This window comes from Mya arenaria, chromosome 1 (assembly GCF_026914265.1).
Source record: "Mya arenaria isolate MELC-2E11 chromosome 1, ASM2691426v1".
NCBI lineage: Eukaryota > Metazoa > Mollusca > Bivalvia > Myida > Myidae > Mya > Mya arenaria.
Genome location: NC_069122.1, coordinates 18,245,518 through 18,270,533, shown reverse-complemented (window position 1 = coordinate 18,270,533; position 25,016 = coordinate 18,245,518). Strand labels below are relative to the sequence as shown.

At 32.4% G+C, this 25,016-nt stretch overlaps 2 protein-coding genes across 2 annotated transcripts in view; both read left to right on the top strand.

Annotated features, from left to right (window-relative positions):
* The window catches only part of LOC128238833 (wolframin-like), a 35,953-nt gene extending 11,871 nt beyond the window's left edge, over positions 1–24,082 (top strand). Inside the window, exon 3 of the transcript XR_008261780.1 lies at positions 24,003–24,082. The gene's annotated coding sequence lies outside the window, so the exon portion shown is untranslated. The remainder of the gene's footprint in view (positions 1–24,002) is intronic.
* On the top strand, positions 12,914–24,007 carry LOC128238824 (wolframin-like). The gene is made up of 6 exons (XM_052955092.1): positions 12,914–13,052; positions 13,412–13,510; positions 13,714–13,947; positions 16,002–16,199; positions 17,405–17,535; positions 18,289–24,007. Exons 2-6 carry the CDS (start codon positions 13,483–13,485, stop codon positions 20,062–20,064), a joined length of 2,367 nt encoding a protein of 788 aa, XP_052811052.1. The 5' UTR covers positions 12,914–13,052; positions 13,412–13,482; the 3' UTR covers positions 20,065–24,007.
* Positions 24,083–25,016: the final 934 nt, after the last annotated feature.

The following is a 25,016-nucleotide window of genomic DNA, read 5'->3' as shown; positions in this document are numbered from 1 at the left end:
AAAAAAAAAAGTTGGAGTGTTTGTTCTGTTGCTAAAATGATAGTAAAATTCTTGTGAACATTCTAAGTTTAAGTTTTAATTGATGTAAAATGTTTAAATGTGAATCCGAATTAAACACTTCATTTAGAATCAGATATAAGATACACTTAGTTTTATGTCAGAACATTAAAGTAAGATTTTTTAAGCTCTTTAATTAAACCTAAAATTATTGCTTTATTAAATTATATAGAGCAAAAATCACTGTCGTTAGACGAATGTTAGAACTTGTGGAATAAGTCGTTTGAAGATAGGAGACATACTTTATGAATATGTGAATTATCAGATATAGATCTTAGATAAGTGCTTCACTAAATTATAAGCACATGGACTTTTGAAACAGAAATACCTTTATCTATGGTTTTAGCCCTGATAAAACTGGTAAGGAATTTATTTTAGTGTTTCTTTTTGTAATGGTAAAATATTGCATTTATGTACTAACAAATATGAATGGTTTGGGGCGACACAGTCGCACTGCCATTCTTGTATTTGTAAGATCATATAAACAAGCTTTTAGTTCTTAAGTGCTCTACATTAAAGTGTGTAATATATCCACTAACTGGGCCAGCCACTGTTTATACCTACCGTTTCATCTAATTAAAATCAATAATGGATGCCAGCTGATTTACTGAAATATATGTATTGGACAACTTCAGAAATACTGCCTTTTTATTGGACAAAATATATTATAACCACTTACGGATGCCTAAAGGTTGTTATTTCAGATTTGAATCAATAGAAACAACGGATTTGTCCTCCACCATGTCACTCAAGTTAGTGGTATAGTTGGGGTTACTGTTGGCGATCTCTTTTTAATTATCTTGTAATGAACTATTTTTATTAAGCAGCTAGATATTGGCGTCGGGGGAACACCCGGCGTGCCCCGCTCCCTAAAATTGTCCAAGTTTACTTTTTGTTTCAATATAGGAGAAAAAATGATAAATAAAGAAATGCACCATTTCGGACTTAAAATTGTGAACATTTTTTTAAGTGGGCTCGCTAAATCCCTTCTGGAAGCACTTTAAACTAAATTTATTTCGGTTCGAAGGGAGGGGCGCAAGTCGAAAGGTTACGTCTCTAAGTTACGCCCCCTCTAACGGCAAAGCATGGACTCGCCCCTGTATGAGGTAGAAAATTCAGTAGAAAAAAGGTATTAAAAATAAGTCAACACTGTTTTTCATAAGCATGTTGTTATCCCATCTTTTAAATCAGCGATGAGGTCAAATAGTTCCTCTAAAATTGCGGTTTTACAATTATTTATTTTCAATTTTAATTGAAAGTCTTGCCTACTGCCATTTTTATTGCGCTTTATTGAAATGGCATAATATACTTTTCATAAACCATACAATAAATGAAATAAGAAGTGGCGCGTTGTTGCGCGTGACTCATCTTACATTGGGGTGTAAGACGGGGTTTTCCAACACTGGTCACATGACCGGAAACACACGTCCGGTATGCGAGAATATATTTTCCAAGAAATATACACAACCAGTTTGGCGAAATTATATACTTGTACATTGTTTGAGAAGAAGAAATAGATTTATGCCCATTTTTGGTTACGCCTTTTCATTTTTGTTACACTAAATGACGAAACGAAGAGAGTAGACAACAGTTTTCACAAACGCGCACTAAGGCCGCATGACAGTTAGTTTGAAAAAGTGCTAACATATTACTTCGATCGCTATTTTTTGCAAGATGCAAATAATGAACTGAAAAATATGGTTTAACGATGCCGCTTAAATAAAGAACAGGGTTTCCGGGAAGTAACTGATTTTGAAACGACGGGGTTTGGCCCAGTGTGGAGAACAAGTGGTTTCGTACCCTACCAAGTACTTGTTGCATACGTTGAAACAATACAAATGTTATTCAAGGCTACATGCAGCTAATATTTACAAATAGGATCGTTCATTTATCGGAATGATTTACAATTAAAATACATTCAATTCTGTTATTGATAGAATCAAGTCTTGGCTTTATCTATTTTTTATGTTTTATTTGCATTATGTCTGTCATTGTCTGACGTTAGGAAAACAATAAAGTATAAGCCAAGCTTTACAAGTATATGTTCAAAGGGAGTAAATGCCGTGAAGTCAACCATATTGTTAACACCAGACCGCTGGGCGATACTATTTCCCGGTCCCGGTCTCATCCGGTCTCTATTTTCAATTTTTTATAGTAGCTATCGGGCGTGATTGAGGTGTGAATGACCGCGGGGGATTACAAAAGATTACAGTTGACTAACGTGCTAAGGAAACATTATATCTAAGGTGATAAGTATTTCACCATTTATTTCATATGATATATCAATAAAACAAATAATAAATTAAGGCAAAGATTAAAACATCAAATATATATATACACATGTACTTAAATTAATGTTAGGAATAACAAACACCTTGTTTCGTTTTGTTTTCAATATTAAATTCAGTTATAAGTATACTATTTATGATAGCAATACAAATACAAACAATGCATTAACACATGTAAATCAACTGTGTGAGGTAACTTAGTACTTCAGGAATTTGGTGCAGGAGATGCACTGCCACGACCACTTTTCTAATGTATTTTTCCCGACTGCCTATTAATATTTTTCGCATTTCTTGTGGAATATTTTCCTGCATTTTCTTTTTTCGCAAGTAACTAAACTATCGACGAATTTTGGCATTTAAAATGAACAGAATGTTTTTGTTTAATTTTGAAAGTCTAAGGGATACCAGAAAACGCTGCCGATTGCGAATTTTCATTTTCTATAGGAAGCGGATTTTTTTTCTATACAGCTGACTAGATGTTCCCTCATTTCACTAACAACAAAACTGACATTTGTACATAGCCATTCATAAACAAAATTCTACAGCATTCGCAATTGCAAAGACACCACAGTCATGTCCATTTGGTTGTTGTTGAACTCGCGGAACTTTAATCATTAGCTGAGATTTGTTATTTTATAGATTTGTGTTAGTTGTTCTTAAATAATTGTCAATTGATTTGTGCCATTAAATGGAATTTGAACTAAGGTTGGGTGTTGTCTGGAAAATTAACATCTGTACTCCATGATTAAATGTTGAATAGTTGCATATTGTAAATTACAAAAAGATAAAAAAATATGTTCACAATTTAATAACGCGTTTCTGTATTAATTACATCATTTAAACCTTAAGTTATTTCCAGTTCATTCATGTCGGACAATAGCTCATTGAGCTAATGTTTCTTGTAAAGATATACCTAACTTTAAAAATGATTCTTGTATTTAGTCATATTTCATTTGCAAAATAGCCCCCCTAATAGTTGATTAATTATTATTATTCTAATTATATTTTATCAAGAAACTCTTCATAACAGGTTTATGACAATACACAATAATGTCATTCCACGAAATGTGTCAACGCGTGTCAGATATTCGCGAATGCCCCTCGTTAATGAATGTCACGTAACAGAATAGAATGTGACGTAATACGTTATATTTAAGATATAATTAAGATTTAATTAAATGGATATGTGTCTACATACTGTATGTTTAGTAATGTAGGGCATATTTGATTGACATTTGAATATGAAAATGGTTGACAGCCGACCTGGTACAAATGTACAAAATGGTCATGTTAATTACAAAAACGTGTATTCCTTGGGTTGTAAAGCTGTCATATTCAGACCACAAATTAGTATAAGAGAAATGATTTTGGATGAAAAAGGACAGTTGGCTTAGGCAAGGCAAGCAACGCGGCCTTGGGTCCTTAATGGACGGCAGTTAGGATGTGGGATTACCTTAAATGTCATGCTGTATTATATACTGATTATTATACTTAGAAAGAACGTTGAACAATAAAGACTTAGAACACTTGAACAGTTGTTGGTTGGTTACTGAACGAACTATCACGAAAGTTAAGTGAGCGTTGGCGTTACGTGACACGTAAAAGTTTGGTGCCGTGACCAGGATATTCAAGAACAGGGTTGACGTGGAACACAACGGCGAAGTATCTATGACTATTGGATCACATTTGATATGAAGAAGAAAAAGGTACATGATGACAACTGCGGTTCGAGTGACTATGGACATTGCAGCGCGACCAGGCCACGGGACAAAAGTTAGTGACGTTTTATTACTTTGTATTTCTTGCCTAGATATGACATGTGTTGCTATAATTTTGGGATAAAAAGTTTTGGATAATAAATGCAATCAGAGCAAAGCTGTTTTTTTGAAAGAACCCCTAAGTAATCTAATTTCTGACTTAACAACGTTCCACATTATTAAGTACAATAAAACCATTTGATTTAAATAAGAATAAACTAAAGAATGAGTATTTAAGGTAACAAAGATAAAAATATTGAGAAATTCGATAAAAAAGTAAAACAGGTGTGAAAAAAGCGTTGTTAAATGCAAACGAAGAATCATTTAAGTACATTATTGAATAACTAGATGAAAAAGAAAACTAAGTCATTTAAGGACATTAATTGAATAATTAACATGGAAAGAAATGTAATTAAAAGAATTTGATTAAACTTATTTAGCAGGTCTAACATTAATGAAAGTTGCATAAATACAAAAAAAATAATGACTTATACTCAGGGTTTAGTGCAAACACTGAAGATAATAAAAAATGAAATATTTTTTATGTCGAAGAAGGAGACAAATGGCAGGTTTCATTACTTCAGTTGTCATGTAACTGTAAATAATTGTCAAACACATCAGATAAGTAAATGAATGCAATGTTACCTGTAATTAACTTGACATTAATGATATGAAATCATTAAAATTAAGTAAGTTTATAGTCTTGTAAATAATTGTAGTATTTTGTCAATATATCATTTTATATAATTTTGAGTAAATTGGTGATGGTTTTAAAGTTGTAAAAATCATATAAATAAATCATTGTTTGGATCATAGTAAGGTCTGAGAGAGAAAGCGTGCAAAACGAAAAGTAATTTCTTAGATGTCATTATATAAGTGTATCGCCTGAATACGGCAAGTAATTTTCAATTTCGAAATCACTAATAAAATTGTTTGTTAGGTAATCGGTAATCTAATTAAATTATTTAAGTAACTCACAGATTAGTTTGGTAAAACTAATGAATCAATTATAAAGTTGTAAGTTATCCGATGATAAGCATAATGGTAACATGTTAAGCTAGAGTTTAGCTTTCTTATAACTGTGAAGATGTACAAAGTTGTACAAAGATAAACAAAGATAGTGGTCAAGAAAGACCAGGTTTCTTAAAAGTGATTGGAGATGATACGTTCAAGATATTGAATTTCAACAAAATTGTTGGACTCCTGTGAAGTCACATTAGGGTGTGAGTTATTTAATAAATTAATTGAATCACTTATGTATTAGTTTTCTTAAAATAATGGACTACTTATGAGCTAACATATAAGCTTTGTAAAATATTGCATAAAAAGGTTCTTAATAAAATAAAATGCTGTTCATAAAAACAAAACGTTTCACAAAAAAAAAAACTTAGGTCAAACTTTCATTAAATCAAACATACGAATACTTACGCACAGATACAGTAATTAATTATAAATGGTGCCACTTTCAAAATATAAGCCTGCTTGAAAATATCAACACAAAATTTCATGGTAATAGCAACACCTATGTCAATGAAAGGTAAAAGTACAGGTAATATGTCACGTGATACGAACAGTCAATATCAACATTATTCTTCAGAGGATATCGAGATAATATACCTAGTGGCGATATTGTGTTAAGTGGTCATCGGTGTTTCATAAAGGATCGAACTATATTCTGGTATTGCGTATGTGATGTGCTAACCAATTGGTTACACTTCGGAATATCCAGAGGAGCTAAGCACACATTCTCGTATGACCTGTGCTCGGCTTGACGTCACATGATCAAGTCTTTAGGACCGTGATGATTCCTGTGTGATGGACAACACCAACTTGAGATCGTTAGCATCTTCAATAACATGAACACTTGCACACATATATCTAAGTACACTTCAAGAATTAGCAGTCGTATAATGGCAGAACATTTCGAGTCGGTGGGGACATTCTACAATCAAACAACCCCTTGGCTATAAACTCTACATCTACAACAACAAGGCACCAGCAACAACAACAACGATGATTCCCTGTCTTCAGAATGATAACATGAAAAGCAGTGCTACATAAAACATTGACTAAATACCAAATTTGACAACAGTTCTGTCAGTGTTAATTACTTGTACTCAATCTGCAGTGTTATTTTCTAATTGTTAACTATGTTTATTAATTACCTGAGGGCTAATTACCAATTAGTCTATATTATGTCAGACATTTTGACAAATAACGTGTCAGTTTACTTTCTATTGCTTACGAAAAGAAAATCTTGCATTAAAAAGGGACGGTATCTATACGTATCTATACAATTTGATATCATTGTTTGGGATTTAGGCACAGATTTTCTTTTGCGTATTTTTTGTCGAAAATACAACTTGATCATCATTGTTTGGGATTTAGGCACAGATTTTCTTTTGCGTATCTTTTTTTTGTCGGAATTACTTTTTTTATTTTTTTATTATTTACCTGTTTGGGGTTGAGAAACATATTTACTTACGATTTTATTTATCTATTCAATTATAACCATTGTTTGGGGTTGACGCAAAGATTTTCTTAAAAATCTTGATAAAAAAAGGACGAATGTCACGTAACAGAATAGAATGTGACGTAATACGTTATATTTAAGATATAATTAAGATTTAATTAAATGGATATGTGTCTACATACTGTATGTTTAGTAATGTAGGGCATATTTGATTGACATTTGAATATGAAAATGGTTGACAGCCGACCTGGTACAAATGTACAAAATGGTCATGTTAATTACAAAAACGTGTATTCCTTGGGTTGTAAAGCTGTCATATTCAGACCACAAATTAGTATAAGAGAAATGATTTTGGATGAAAAAGGACAGTTGGCTTAGGCAAGGCAAGCAACGCGGCCTTGGGTCCTTAATGGACGGCAGTTAGGATGTGGGATTACCTTAAATGTCATGCTGTATTATATACTGATTATTATACTTAGAAAGAACGTTGAACAATAAAGACTTAGAACACTTGAACAGTTGTTGGTTGGTTACTGAACGAACTATCACGAAAGTTAAGTGAGCGTTGGCGTTACGTGACACTGACATGATAAATCGAATAGCCAGTTTAATTACACACTATACGCTACTGTTCGGATCATACATTAAGTAATGTCTAAACCTATTTTTCTCAAATTCATGTTCAGCATAAAATATTGCTGAATATACATAAAGACAATGTTATAGAATAAATGTTATGCAAATGCTGTAATAAAGTTTAGAAATAATACGTTAATAACATATAACAAATTTAAAAATAAATATTATATTATGTATCAGATTTCTTTAACATTCAAAGATTCATTGAAAAGGTCCAGTTGACAAATACAATATATTCTGCTCAAGTTGTGTTATAATGACGAAGGTATTCGAATTTATTCAATATTAGCGAAAAGCACAAAAATGTATACAAAAAATGTAGACGTAATTGTTCCTTACTCAACTCATTGCTTTTACTATACCAAGTTTCACATTAAAGTTAAAATAACATAATTTTAAAGGTGCAATTTTAAGTTACTTCATACTCTAGCCGTCCTCAACATTTAAACAAACACGTTTTTTACTGCCATATCGCATCTTCCTAGATACACCTTAAACAAATTGCAAAAATAGTTTACACATAACAAAGTAAGACATAATGTTTGTATATTTTATATAATTTTGTTACATATAAAACAACTAAAATTGCCAAGTTAGTTTAACAAACATCGATAACACAATGTGTTGCCTGAGGCCATAAGTAATGAAATGGGAATTATGAGACCGGATTCTACGAAGAGAGACCGGATAATAGTATCGCCCGCTGAAAATGTTGTCTGCTACGCTTCTGACTTCTCATGACCAGTTAACATTCGGAACTCCTCGGCCATTTTATCGAAAACAACCTCGGATGTATGCAGGTACATCTGCTGAAGTAGTTCGTAAAATTTTGAATTATATCATTAGTTAAATGTAGTGTTTTAGAGTTGTATTTATTGATCTAAGTTTAAATTTATTGTCATTGAATTGTATTATAGCAATCATAATGAAGAATCCCAAGAGTTAGGTCACAAAGTTTAACTGCTAAATAAAATTACTACGCGATCTACTTGCAGCGGACTTAAACGTACCACTTTTTGAGTGTGTAAACCGTCCAAATACATCCGAGGTTGTTTTCGATAAAATGGCCGAGGAGCTCCGAATGGACCAGTTAAGAAATGTTTACATCACGTGATCGCACAAAATGATGAATTGTTTTTTTTAAATTTTATTTCGTAATAATTCATAACAATCTTTAATAACAGCTGCATGCTTACTTCACTGCTTTTAACAATATCATTATTTATTTATTGCACACGAAAAAATATCACCCATGTTAATCAGGGTTACATGCAACTAATACTTACAATTAAAAAGCGTTCAACGTGTTTAGAATGGAATCATGCACTATAGTATATATACAAAATACATTAAACGGTTTATGATTAATCAAGTCTGCGTTTAAACAATTTCAATTTGAATTCTGTCATCGCCTGATGTTCGCACACCTTTAAAGACAAATCAAATATTAAACCTTTAATGCAAATGATCAAAGGGGAGTTAATATAAAAATAATGATAATCATAATGGGTTAGGTGGAATATACAAAAAATAAATATTCAAAGATGGAAAATGAGACATGTTAATATGTTTATAAAATTATATCATATGAACAAGGACCACTGGCATAAAACTATCTATACAAAGACATTTTTTACAGAATAAAGATAATCTTAACAAAGTTGATTTATTTGTACCATTCATAAGCTGATCAAATTTAAAAGTGTTAGGATTATTGTAATAATAAGCGTCAATATATATTTTCCTATCTGAATTGAAAAATGAACATTGGAAGATATAGTGAAATTCATCACCTATTACATCATGGTTAACATTGCATAAATTGCATGTTCTGCTATTTCTTTCTATACTCAACAATCTTCCTTTTTCAATCAGGCAGTTTATGATTAACAGTTCGAAATTTACATAATATATTAGCAAGGTTAGTTGATAATACATGGAAATAATTTTCAATGGAAAATTCCTTTTTAAAGATGCGATTATTTAGACATTTACCTGATTGATCTATTGTGGTAAACCAGTCTTGGATAGACTGGTCACGAAGTAAATGTTAAACAAGGTTTTTGAAAGCAACTGGAGAAGTAGCATGTTGATCTAACCAAAAGTTTGACAATCCAAGGCTATTTAAAGTGGTATGTACAAAATGAATCCAGCTAATACTTGAAACATTGTCAGCATACATATTAAGCAAAGTTCAATACAAAATGTTTGAGATTTTCGAATGTTCAGACATAATAACATTACACAAATAAGAAAGAATTTGACATTGAATACGTACAGAAATTGGTAAAATTCCAAGTTCCCCTTATACCATACAGTTTGGAGTAGACTGCTTTAGGTTGAGGATAAGTTTACAATTGGAAGCGATCTATTAATTCCAGGTTTTCTTATCCATACATAAAAATAGGGGCTATCATTGAGTCAAAAAGACTCAGCTGCATATCAATAGGCAGTAATAATTTACGAGCTTTGTTAACAACTGAAAACATAGCCCTTTTTAGATATTTTTTGTGTCATTAAAATTTCCATTATAAGATAATTTAACTCCAAGATATGAGAAACTATCAACAAATTCAATATTATTACCATCAAAATGAAAATTTGGCACATTTTGTAGTCCTCTTTTGTTCATCCAAAATATAACTATATTTGTTTTAGCCGTATTTACTTATAACCCCAGCTCTGGTAGTATTCAGACATAGCGTTCAAAGCGTTTTGTAATTCCTCCGCATTTTCAGCCAGAATAACTGTATCGTGTAACTTTAAAAATACAAGAACATCATCGTCACGGTATTTTTGACTATATTTCCATCATATCATCACTGTTTGTAAACCTTTATACTGATTCGCCATAAAATCACTTAAATCATTCAAAATAATGAGAACAGTACAGGAGAAAAGTTTTCACCATGACGGACAACGGACTGAAGAGTAAGAAATTCAGACAATTTGTTATTTGCTTAAACACATGACTTAGCTTTATCATACATATTGTAAATAAGTTTAAAGCATTTGCCATCAATATTATAACTCAACAAATTTTGCCAAAGAAGAACTCTAGTAACAGAGTCGAACGCTATGCGGTAGTCAATAAAAGAACAATACAATTTCTTGCCTTTAGCTAAATACAAAACAATAAGCATTTTGAAAGAGAAAAAATGATCAACAGTGCCAAAGTTTAAACATAAACCCCGTTTAAAGGCACAGGGTAAAGGCACAGGGTAAACACCTAAGACTTTTTAACCTGCAGTTTGAGCTGAGCCTGCGACACCTGGATTGACAGTCAAGTTTGTTATCATTAAACCACGGATCCGCCACCGTGTTTCTATTGCCCCAAACAACATAATATATTAGTATGCAAAAAGTGAGGTATTAAAACCAATGGCTAGATGTTAGCTAGAGCACATCATGAGTATTTTTGTTATAGTCACACAAATTCAATATAATTAAAAAAACATATATTTTAATCAAAGTATCATTTGCCGTCTTCAAACGAAACACGTGATTAATAGATCAATGCAACACCGTTGTTTTTGGTCCTTTCAATACTTTGGTGAAAAAGTGTATCAAGTAAAACAAAAAACATTTTTGATTGTAAATCAATTATCCTGTGCTGATTGCTGGAATGGATGTATGTTAAATTACGCAACAGCGTAAAATATCAAACAAATGAATTTAGTTATAACTATCAAAATAATTGAAGGCAATTATCATGTCAACTACTTTACTTTTCAGATAAGAGATGCTGATATGATTTGATTTAGAACTCATATTATTCATATTCAAGTCAAGTCGATTCTTATCGAAATAAAGTTAATATTAAATAGCAAAATCTGTATCAGTGTTCTTTAATAGTGTATGCAATTGGAGAGACACTAGTTTAAAATTTTCATTTCGAGCAATAAATACAGTATATGCATTGGGGAAAATAATGAAATTTACTAATAATTAGCTATTTATAAGTATTAACTAGTACAATATACAAACAACACAAAAGAGTTTTCAATGATTCTGACTGATTATTGCTTCTGACATTTTACTAAGATGTCACAGGGTGCGGATTTTGTGCAGCCAGACCGGGACTCGAACCCGGGACTCCTCGCTGACAGGGCGAGTGCTCTACCGACTGAGCTACCGGAACCTTTACACACCTTCTCAACACCTGATAAGTTAACGATATAGTGACATAGATTTAAAAAATCCGTTTTATTATTCGTATTAAACAGTTTCTCAAGTTTGTACATATTTGGATGTTTGTAAATATATGGTTTAATATATTTTTCGGTATAAGCTATATGAATGGATACAATAATGACTTTGGAGTAGACTTGTCATAGCGAAATGATGTTTTAAAGCACCCCTAGATAATCATTTACAGTATCAAGTGGTTGATTATGAAGTATACATTTTTAATTTGATGGTGTACCCTTAGAAAAAAATTACATCTTTAGACTTTATTGAATTAATCTTCAATTAGTGCAATAACTTTTAAAAGCATCAATCGTATTTTGCAAATCGTTTGCAATTTCTGCCATTATAGTTGTATCATCCGCATATACCATAATAAAAGTTTCGAGTACTAAGGAAGTGCATTATTTTCGTTGAATGATATTGAGATTCTGTTTGCTGTGAGCAATGACTGAATGTTACTATGTAGATCATTGAGGAAAAAAGAAAATAAGAGAGGTGAAAGATTTTATCCCTGTCTCACGCCTATATAAGACGGGAAGAAGCCTTGTAAGATGGTCGTCAATACTTGTGTGAAGTATAAAGTCAATTGAACGAAGGGTATGAAGGTATAAGTAAATGTCCCAGCTTACCCTAAAACTTTAACCTTGCCCTAAAATTTAAATTGGGTAGTATAGCCTCCTCATTCTTTGAGCAGAAGATCTAAAACATTTTAGAAAATACGAAGATGTTAGTTAATTTAAACCTCCATTGTATCAGCATATTAAATTGGTTTGATTTTATAGATATTAATAATAAATATAACAAACATAACAAAAATACGTGTGGCTAATAAAAGGTTGAACTATTTTTTCTTAATAATTTAATTAAATGTATTCAAAATCCCGGCCTTGACATTCACAAAAAGTCAAAGTTACACATCAAAGCAATGAGAATATGTAACAGCCATGACTTTTCTCTTAATTCATCAACATATAAATACAAGTATATCAAAACACAATTTAAAGCTTTTTATATAACATAAGCAAAAAAAATAAATAATAAAAAATAGGATGGGTGACCTTGACCTTGAAAAAAGTGTGTTTTTTGGACACTATAATTAACCCAGATGATGAACTTCAAGATTTCATTTGACAATGTGTTCTATTTTTTCCAGGTTTGGTCTTTTGTTCGGTAGACTGACTAGACTAATACTTAATATCACGAACATGTCCATACTGAGTTTGTACATACAATTATGGTTTCAATGTGTGTGTGTTTTCTAACCCATGTATCCGGTACTGAATATATGCAGATATCACTTCGTCTTCGGTTTCATGTACGTATAATAAAACTGATTATCGGGTTACGCACTCTAGAGAGCAGTGAGCAAAAACCGAATGAAAATAAAGATCTTAGATGATTCATTACTTGACTTGAATGATATTGTTTAAGTAGTCATAGTTCTGACAATAAAACCGTTGTTAAGACTAAACTGTTGCCTGCTGCCCTTGAATGGGACATAGCTACGCTCCAAACAAACAACCAGGAAGAAATTTAACCTGTTTGATATTGATACAAAATGACAATTGTGTGGTGAAGAACCTGAAACAGAAAGTCATTTTGACCTCAAGTGTCCGTTAGATTTAGTTCGTGGTGCAGTTCTTCCAGGTATAGCCCTGCAGTGGAACAATTTGTCTTCACAAATATTTGATAACCTACATATTTCTGTGAAGTTACAGGTTATTGTCAACTGGTGGCCTGTAATCACTTATATACATGTATATTAAACCTCCAAAGCCTGAAGTAATGCACATGTTTTTAAGCGAATGCGGACGATTACTCCACAACTTAGATAGAGATAGACCAATGCTTGGTAGTACTGCTGACGGGTAACTCTCTTGCAGTCAACATTTATGCATATACATTTATCACTCAGAGCAATTGAACATTTTTTGTAACCTAAGGCATATACTTTTGATATTGTGGGAACTTTTTGAATGAAGTAAAGTGCATATTTTATTGTGCAGGAAAAGATATATTCACGCTAGAAGCGGTTCTCCTAATAAGGAGAGAAAGTCCATACAGAAACAGAAACAGAATGGCGGAAGCTTACACCACTGGAGATGGTACTTTATAGTTTTTTTCTCAGCGTATTGTAAGTGCATTTGTTGTTACTATACACTGTTTGCCTAGGTATAATTATAGTTTTTGCTTTCATTCATTAGCATGCCATTGTAGTCTCCCGAGTATGCATTGAAGTGATTTTTTACACTGCCTTTGAATACATCAGTCGGTGATTCTATCAATCCATTCTTTTAACTTTTACAAGGTGACCAATCTGTATCAGAAGAGGTCAAAAAGTGGGAGTCGGAGGCTGCGCAAGGCAATGATGACAGTCAGTTTAAACTTGGCACACACTTCCTGAAACTTGCTGACTCCAAAGATGGCGCAGAGAGAAATGAATATGGCAGAAAGGCGGTCCGGTGTTTTGTTACAGCATCCATTCAAGGAAATAATGGTGCCACCATCAAACTCAAGGGTTTGCTTGAGGATGAGAGCTCATGTAAATATTGATATTCAGTTTATTCGTTTCAGTGTTTTTTCCCCACCTTTTTGTGAATGGGGCCTGGTCACATCCGATATTTTCATGTCGGAAAAAGCTAATGAAACTAATATTTTTTATTATCATATACCCAATTTTAAGTAAAGATTCTTGTGCCTTGTCTTGTGGGCTCTTAGATGTGTGAATATTGTGACAAAATGCCGAAAATTGTGAATTTTAAACCAAGAAACAAAACAAAGCCCCCTTTAAGATTATGGACTTGAAGGAATTTAAGACAATAAGACTCATTGGATTTACAATTGGTAACTGTGGCACTTCAGAGAAACATAAAAAGGTTCAAATGAAAAATATTTCCCCTGATTGGCCATTATGGTGGATCCACGCATATGCATTCCACATCAGATACCACATAGCTTATCAATCCCACTTCTGTATTTAAAATGAGGTTTTATCTAGGTTTGCGGTACATGTATGTCGTCGGTCTGCCATACGGGATTTTTAAATAACTTTGCACAATGTTCACCATGACTAGACAATATGTCCTGTTTAAAACCCATATATTTTATATTAAAAGTTATTTGTCAAAAAATCTTGTTTTATGGTTGAACCAGCCAGAAACATGGCCTTTGCATTAGAAAATTTTGAAATAGTGTGGCACAAATGTTCACTATGTTTAGACAATGTGTCGCCTGCAAGAGCCAGTCTTTGCTTTACTTTAGTTTTACTAAATACTACAACAAATACACAACATGTATCCCCATACCAGACGAGCAGTTTATTGAGGGATAATGTGCAGCCGGCAAAGAAACACATGTAAGATTTGTCAAACAAATACACTATAGTACTGAAGCAAGGACTGGGTTCAAAAGTTCTTAACTGTGCAACCGACTGGCCAGATAAAAACAGAGAGGGTCTGGAACCCTGTGCTCGTTTGACAAGTGTTGGCACACACAGAATGACTGTTGAGCCTCATTCAATTGTCATGATTCGAATTCATGATTTACATACGACATTATCTTGTGGACTGATAGAATGACCACATACCAATTTTACACCTATATCATGAATTCCTCGTGCAAGACTGACCAATCAATACCGTACTGTAAAAACCCTCTCGTTAAGAGATAGACAAATATTTCACGGTATACTATCGAAACGAGTGAAATTAATATTGTATGTTTGTCTATGGTCATGTGTAACTTAAGATCATTGTACAATTCCTTGTATTTTGCATTGTCTGTGCTGAAACTTGGCCGTGCATTTGGAGATTTTTAATAACTTGGCACAGATATTCAGAGTTATTGCACACAGGTCTGTAGGGTAGAGGTCATGGCTCAAAATTTCTTTTTTTGTCACGACTCTTATGTCACGCATTTGGGGACTTATATATCTGCACATTTTCACCATGACAAGATTGTCTGTCAACAGCACTACTTATGTATGTACCTCAAATGTCAAGGTCACCACTACATGTAAAGGTCTTTGGTCAAAATTCCTCCTATTTTGTATCTTTGGTTAAATAAGGCAAGCGCTAAAGTTTTCATGAAGGCACTCAGGTGGTATTTCGGTTTAGGTTTTTGTCTCTAACCCAAGGGATCATTGGTTCAACGAATCATTCGAAGAAAAAAGTTTTCTGTGACCGGTTAATCCCTGCATGTACATGTAAGTTTTTTATATACATGTATGGTATCTTCCGAGAAACAGGTTTTCTGTGCCAGGGAAATCCGTGCATGTGCATGAACGTTTATTTGGTATAGTATCTGTTCAGAGAAGCAGTATATCTGTGCCAAGGAAATCCCTCATGTACATTGAAATGTATTTGATATATGATTTGTTAACCGTTTAGCGCATGTAGACACGATTTCCCAACATTGACGATTACAGCATATAAAAGCGTATTGCTACAGTGACACAGGTTTTCTGTTCTAGGTATATAACATTCTTATTCATCAGAGCTTTGACAATGAAAACTCTGGGGTACGCATAGCATCATCGCTCTTCTGTCAGAAATCGGGAAATCGCCGCATGTATATTTTGTATATGATTTTTTTCAGGGATCAATGATGACAACAAAGAGGATGTCATCTGGTGTGTGTCTAACTCAAACGTTGAGAAAACGATCCGCTTCGCTGCTCGGGCACTGTTTCTCAAGATCAATACCACCGATAAAGACGTCATCTCAATTAAAGAGTATAATGACGCTATCAGGAAAATGACCAGAGGACAGGAGAAAAGGCTGCTTCTAGCTGCTGGTATTGAATAAAAAAAACATTATAAGCTTTGAAATGTATATCTAACTTCAACCATGAGCATAATCCAATTTATAATGAATTTGCATCTGTTTTTTAAAGAAATGAAGTTGATTAATTGCCATAGCCTAGTTAGTGTCGGCTATTCTTGCAGTCATGCAAAACTAAAGGAATCTTTGACCGTAATTAGAAAACAAATACATAACTTATTTTTTTCTTAATTTAAGTTTCTCACTTATCATAATTATGATATAATTGCTTCATAATATCTAAAATAATTTCATTGATTTGATTACAAAACTATACTTCCACACAATTTTCTTGATACTTTTCTTTTACTTTGACTACCAAAATTGTTGGAAATTGATTTAAGTTAAGAAATTGGTATTATTTGCAAGGTATTTGATTCCTGATTCCTACTGTTATACAAATGACTAAAGTATGTTTTACATTAAGTTATCACAGTGTTTATATTTGTTTGCAACTGAAATATAGTGTAACTTGATCTCTTTTACATTCTTTGAAAGCCAAAAAAACGTTTTTGTTTAAATCTTTTCGGTATGTATACATTTTCTTTTATTGCACACAAAATCCGTTCAAATGAAAAGGCATCAAACTTAATTGTTTCAGGTTTCTCGACCTACCCTATTGTTTGTCCTGACCCTAGACCTTTTTTCTTGAGAAATAGTTTCCATTCATTTGTTTGATATTTTTAAAGATAAAGGTGTTTTGAGCTTTTAACAAAACCAGTGTTGCTAATTCTGATTGAATAGAAGTTCTTAAATATATAACTTATAGTTGTTTGTAACAGAAAAATTGTCTAATAATTCGACCTAGCTAACCTGTTTTGGGGGCCATGAAACCTGAAGCAAGCATATCTGTTTACGCCTTACTCAAAAACCTTTTAGAAAAAATAAATTCAAACAAGGTACACATCTAAATGATGACTTTGTGTATGTTTGTAGCAATAATTTATTATCTCTGTGAATTGGAATGTACCTTTCAGTGTAACACACCCAATCATATCAGCTTGGCCATCACCAGCAAGCTTCGGGATAAACGTTGTAAATAGACACTTTGGAGAAACCTGAATTACTGTTGGAAAATCATTTTGTGATCGCTTGCCCAATAATTATTACAGTTGTATTAATTTGTAAAGACTAGCCCAACCCAAGTCATTTGACTCATTTCAATTCAATGTCTTGTAGGGAAGAATATAGGAGACAACATATCAGAGACGGAGTTTGTGAAGCTTTTGTCGCAGAAAATACAGGGCACTATGACCTTGACATGGTCAGAAAGGTCATCGGCATTTCAAGTTGCAAGTCTTTGGGAAAAGGTAATATGATTCCTGTAGTAACTATTGTAGATTGCTTTCTTTTAAGCTCAACTATTCAGCGTAGAATAAAGCGTCTATGTATTGTCATCACCTTGGTGTCGTTATCGTTGGCACTGTAGGCATGTACAGTCTGTTTAGCCATAATTATAAAAGCTGTTCCAAGACATTGATATGAGACTTAGTTAAAAATGTTACAAGTGATAATATGCACATATATAACATGGTTGATACGGCAAAACCCTGGCTCCTAATACTTCTTATAATATGCCCTTTTTGAGACGCGCATTTGAATCATCATTTTGTTCTCTTTTTGTCTTTTGACTGGCTCACCACAATAGTTTGCGTATAATTGATTTGATACATTATTCATCAAAGTTTAAATATGAAATATCATACACCTTTTATATGTTTACCCCTATCTTAGTTTCAAAACAAACATAAAGCGCACATTGATGGAACACTATATGAACGACGTAATGTTTGAAATGTTGTTTGGTTCTCATACTATTTTGTACGCTTTTCCGAAAAACTACAATAACCTGTAATTTTATATCCTTTTTAAGCATATAAGAAAAGGAAACGTGTAATTATTTCAGTAGTTGCTGTGCCACTCATGAATAAAAGCCTTTAGTGCTGACAGGCGAATTTATATTACAATCTTACACTGAAAAATACAATTTTCCTTTTTATATATGTAAGGTTCATGACTTTCAATTACATTGATAATCAAATTTATACAAATATGTATTTCAGATTGCAAAGTACCCCAAGGAGACAGCCGCTGTCGTTGGCGAATCTGCCCTGGAGTTTGCGTCTAGTGATGGGCTCCGCGTGGTTTCCAGGTGCATACCCAAAGATCAAATCTACTTATTGACCCTTTTCTTCATCTATGGCTTCATAACACCGAAATTTGTATGGCTCATCCTGCCATTAGGAATTTTCTACATATCATATGCAACGCTTATCACCACAACTATGCAAATGCTCTATAAGAAAATGAAGCTCAATGAAGCTTCCGCTTTTGCCAAAATGTTACATCGTTATTACGTTCGTGTTGACGTTGATCAAACTCAGTCTCAATACGCGTGGAATTCTCTTACACCATATGGGTGGTATTTGGTTGCTATCTCTGTAGTTGTGGTAAGTTTTTCATTGGCTGACAAAATGTATATTCCCTGCTCGGAGCTGTGTGTTCTAAACTCCGTGATCTGCGGCATTTGTTTGGTATACATCAGCGACATAAATGATCTTTTTACCTGGCTAGTCTTTTTCTGTAACATTCTCTCAAGTTTGCCAGTTTTCCTTCAGAATTTCCTTCAGAATTTCCCGAAAGTCCCAATTTTGACAACCATTATCAATGTCTTGTCAGGAAATCTGTTTTCTGTAGATCTGTACGCTGGCTTGAAATTAAATGTTGGCATACCATCTATTTGTTACAGTCTGATTCCTGTTTTCTTTATTCAAATGGCGATAAGAAAGTCCTTCTCTGGTATGTACAGGCTAGCTTTACCGCATTTGGTGTGCTATTTCTGGTTTGAGCTGATAACTACGATGTACCCTTTCACGACATGGATCGGCCTTGGAAGAACTACCGTAGGTTATCTCATTATTCCGTTATTAGTACCTCTAAGCATGATTCTGTTTCTGATTGGCTTAGCTTATCTCTTCATCAAAATGCTTTCGTCTGACATGTTCGGAAAGATTGTGATTACGCTTTTGCTCGCTTGTATTCCGATTTTGCTTACCCAGACAAAGAAATTAATCGGTGGTAAGTTTGATAAACGGTTTGGAGTGCTCAAAAAGATTTTGATGATTATGTTCGCAATTCTGGCTATAATTCCTCTGATATTTGTTCGATTTTCACCAACTAAAGAAACCCATCATGGGCAACTGTCTGCGGAGAGATTTAAGTCTGTTTGCGACGCAGATATGGAGAGTTTTATGAACTGCCATGCTCTAAAGGGTACACAAGTTGTCTGGAACGGTACAGTGACAAACTTGAAAGTCACGTCTGTAACAAACGAGGTCAATTCAATGTTGGACATTTTTCCGAGCTTTGTCTCTAAACCCTTAAGAAGCATTTACGGCAAACGATATGATTGTGATGGTGAAGATTTAAATGCCCATGGTAAAGCTTACTGTAGTCTGATGGTTGACCTTGGCTATCTGTTTGGCTTAGAAAATTATGACAAGTTTGCATATAACATTGGAGTAGAACTTTCAAATAACATGGGTGCGGTTGTTAATGCAGGATCTGGCTTTAAGAACACATTTCTGGCTCTTAAAATAGGAGATGAATTGGAAATCAAGGCTACTATAGCTGATGCTCTAGCGAGGCCCGTAACACTGCAACTAATGAAACTTAAGTGCCTGAATCGAGATATAGATGCGAAAGAGGATGAAGAGGATGATCAGGATTTCTATAATGATATGTTGCAAGAGGCTTTCAGTGTGGCGTTCAATTTCTTCTGGCATCCTTTGGTAGAGTTTGTTCCTCAGACAACTAAAATGGAAGAAATAACTGAATAGATTATGGTTTGTTTCCGAGGGGTTTTATGTTCATTTAATTTTTGACTGAAATTATAACATGTTTCTTAGTGTAACACTATAATTAGATGCAGTCGAGTTTGAACGTTAGATTACTTACATCATAGGAAATAATGGACTGAGCTCTGAACAATTGGTTTAATTCTTGCATTCTGCTGAGTGGTACAAAGTGAGTCTAGAAGAGTATCTTTAGCTGACTATTAAATTGAAATACATTGTGAATGATGTCCCAGTGATTGATAGGTAACAGCACAGTGTAAGGCAGGGATGACAGGGGACAGCATGTGTCCAATTGCTTGAGGAATATCTTAGTCTTTATGTCTTATCTTGAATTACGTTCTGGATGCACTGTGATTTCTCTTATTAGATAGAACTGGATAGAAATAGAAATATCACAAATAAGCGTAAATAGCCTGTATACTCAATTTTAGGGAGTTTTTTTTCTATTGATAATGACTTTCCAATAGAACAAAAATGTCTTCTGTCTCAATGTTTCAAAGATAAGAATATTGGTGCAACTATATATGAACAGAGCAGAAACAGATCTTACAGTTTGACATTAGAAGGCATTATAATGATGTCATAGATTGACGTAAGCGGGAATAACAATAGTTGATGTGATAGTTTGACGTAAGCGGGAATTATGTAATGTTTGATAGTTTTACGTAAGCGGGAATTACATTGTGTGATGGGATAGTTTGATGTAAGCGGGAATTACAATTTATGATGTCATATTTTGATGTAAGCGGGAATTACAATGTATTATGTCATATTTTGATGTAAGCGGGAATTATAATGTATGATGTCATATTTTGATGTAAGCGGGAATTACAATGGATGATGTCATATTTTGATGTAAACGGGAGTTACAATGTATGATGTCATAGTTTAAAGTAATATTTCAATGATTTTAAGCCGTTTTATGTAACAAAATATATCCCGTTACAACCAATACTAATTTATTACAAGATTTGATCGTTCGATACGGTCTTTGATAAGATGTCCCCTATATTAACAATAAGTATCTGTTAGATGACATGAAATAAATCGTAATTATTTTAAATGGGCGAATTAGTGTAGCGAACAAGCCCTTCTTAAACATTAATATATTGTCTCAGGTCATTTAACTGACTAAGAATACAACCTCATTGGCTGGCACATTATCGACGCGAAATCTTACGCAGGGATAGTGTATTAGATGGGTGACATAAGGTGGACCTTTAAACACCTGCATAAGTAGATTTTTTAATGATTAAACCTAATATTATGATTGCCTATCTGCAATTTCATTGGCTGAAAATGAAAATTGTATTCGAAAAAACTAGACTGAATTAGTTTTTTCTCAATTGTGTAAGTAAGGTTATTAGCGATGTAACTTATTAAAACTAAATTGTAACAGTACACATGTGTAAAATTTGTTTTTGGCTTTTTGTTGGCACTGTACTGGAACTATAGTTAAAATATAATCAAATGCATGATAATTTTAAAATGTTTTGAAGTGTAGGTAATCACTGTTGTTTTTTTTGTTATCTTGTTTCGAAGGTTGTAACTTACCGCAGACAACATTCTGTGATAGAACAAAATTTCGAACAATTTATGTACTTGATCGATAAAACATTTCATAGCATTTCAATAAAGACATTCTATAAATTTGTCCATTTTTTCTGTGTTAATTTTTTAGCATTACATAAATATATTTACTGAGTGTAATTTGTTCACAATATGCAATTATGTAATGTCTGTTATATAAATATCTTAATAATCGTTTTCTACTATTTGCAAAGGTTTTATATGCAATTACAAGTATATTATTTTTCTACATGTGATGATATTGTTATTTACTGAAATCATATACTCTATATTGGTGTTGATGTATCATATTTTGTAGATCTAGCAAGGGTAAGGGATTGTTTGAGTGTTTATTTGAATTGTTACTATACAATAATTAGTCGCGAAGCATGACACGCAGAAATGGATAATTGAGTAAATATGACGTTAGCAAACACTATGACATCACAGTTTGTTGTTACTAAATATAGAAAAGTGGTTCCCATAGTGTGACGTTTAGTTGAAATTTAATCAAATGAGTGTTAATCTTAACACGTTATGAAGTGTAGGTATTCACTATATTTGTTTTGTTATCTTATTTGAAGGTTGCGCCTCAGAGAGCATTCTATGATAGAACAAATTTTCGTTGAATTTATATCCTTACAAATAAAACATTTCATAGCATTCCATAAAGACATTTTAAAAAATTGTCCATCTTTTCTGTGTTAGTTTTTAGCATCACATAATTTTATACACTGAGTGTAATTTGTTCACAATATGCAATTATGTAATGTCTGTTATATATATTTCTTAATACTCGTTTTCTACTATTTGCAAAGGTTTTATATGCAATTACAAGTATATTATTTTTCTACATGTGATGATATTGTTATTTACTGAAATCATATACTCTATATTGGTGTTGATGTATCATATTTTGTAGATCTAGCAGGGGTAAGGGATTGTTTGAGTGTTTATTTGAATTGTTACTATACAATAATTAGTCGCGAAGCATGACACGCAGAAATGGATAATTGAGTAAATATGACGTTAGCAAACACTATGACATCACAGTTTGTTGTTACTAAATATAGAAAAGTGGTTCCCATAGTGTGACGTTTAGTTGAAATTTAATCAAATGAGTGTTAATCTTAACACGTTATGAAGTGTAGGTATTCACTATATTTGTTTTGTTATCTTATTTGAAGGTTACGCCTCAGAGAGCATTCTATGATAGAACAAATTTTCGTTGAATTTATATCCTAACAAATAAAACATTTCATAGCATTCCATAAAGACATTTTAAAAAATTGTCCATCTTTTCTGTGTTAGTTTTTAGCATCACATAATTTTATACACTGAGTGTAATTTGTTCACAATATGCAATTATGTAATGTCTGTTATATATATTTCTTAATACTCGTTTTCTACTATTTGCAAAGGTTTTATTTGCAATTACAAGCATATTATTTTTCTACATGTGATGACATTGTTATTTACTGAAATCATATACTCTATATTGGTGTTGATGTATCATATTTTGTAGATCTAGCAGGGGTAAGGGATTGTTTGAGTGTTTATTTGAATTGTTACTAAACAATAATGAGTCGCGAAACATGACACGCAGAAATGGATCATTAAGTAAATATGACTTAAGCAAACACTATGACATCACAGTTTGTTGTTGCAAAATATAGTTAAGTGGTTCCCATAGTGTGACGTTTAGTTAAAATTTAATCAAATGAGTGTTAATTTTAACAAGTTTGGAAGTGTAGGTAATCACTCTTTTTGATTTCTTATCTTTTTTTGAAGGTTGTAACTCCGACAATATTTAGCAATAGAACAAAATTTCGAAGAATTCAGAAACTTATAAATAAAACATTAATGAGTATTTGAATCAAGACATTTTTATGAATTTGTCCATCTTTTCTATATTAGTTTTCTTAGCATTACGTAATTATATATACTGAGTGTATTTTGTTCACAATATGCAATTATGTAGTGTCTGATATATGGTTTCGTTTTCTACTATTTGCAAAGGTTGTATAAGCAATTACAAGTATATTATTTTTATTATGTGTTATTTTTTAGCATGTGATGACATTGTTATATACTGAAATTATATACTCTATATTGTTGTTGGTCTAGCATATTCTGTAGATCTACCTGGGGTTGGGATTGTTTCAGGATTGTTGGGGTGTATATTTGAACTATTACTAAAGAACAATGAATCGCGACACATGGCACGCAGAAATGGATCATAAAATATATATAACGCAGGCAAACAGTATGACACCACAGTTTCTTGTTACTAAAATACAACAGTGGTTGCCAAGGTGTGATCTTTATGAAATATTATAAAAACTTAAAAGGTAATTTACATTTTTTATGAAACATATTTTATATTATTTTCAAAATTGATAAATCAAAAACTTATTTTATGACATATACCTGCCTTAAAAAAGTATATATATATATATATATATATATATATATATATATATATATATATATATATATATATATATATATATATATATATATATATATATATATATGAAGTGTTCTGAGTTTTTGTTTTGATTGAACAAAGGTTTTGCAAAATGCTTGAATTGTATAATAGTTTTAGTTATTTCTTAATAGTATACACGTGCACATTAACTAACTGAATCAATTTAACCTTGTTTATTATTACACTGATTTGTTTTTATAATGGTTAAAAAGTACACCGTAAGTTTTAGTGACAATGATTTAATTACACTCAACATAATTGAATATTCGTCACATATACACTTCTTGAATTATTGTTAACACATAGCTGACTTATGACAGAAGCTTATTTTGGATGTGATCAACATGAATTATATCTGGCTGGTTTATCATCTAGAGTACACACACATGCACATGTTCGGAGCTACATGTATTTTTTTTTAAATAAAATCGTAACATACCCCACCCCCATATTGTTTAAATAAGTGACTTAATTAATTTCGTTGCGTATATCGCTATATGTTTTATATATTAGTTTAAACTTTATTTATTTGACAAATAGCATACAAGCATACATACCTTATATGTATAGAAATGAAATACATCATAATATGTTCGAGGATTAGAAAACAAGAAATAACTTATATTAATTCTGCTCCTCTACTTAGATGTTTTATATATTAATTAATAATATTTGTAGTTTTGTACACGTTTATGTACCTTTGTGTTCTGGTTTAGAATGCTGAAAGATTTCATTGTTATTAATTTACTCAATAACTGAAAAGAGTTTATGTTTCCATCTTGCTTGTTATTTTCCTATTAAATTTTATGTTTAATTTATTTATGAACAAATGCCTAAATATCATGTATAAATGCACGCACTAACCTTTAATATA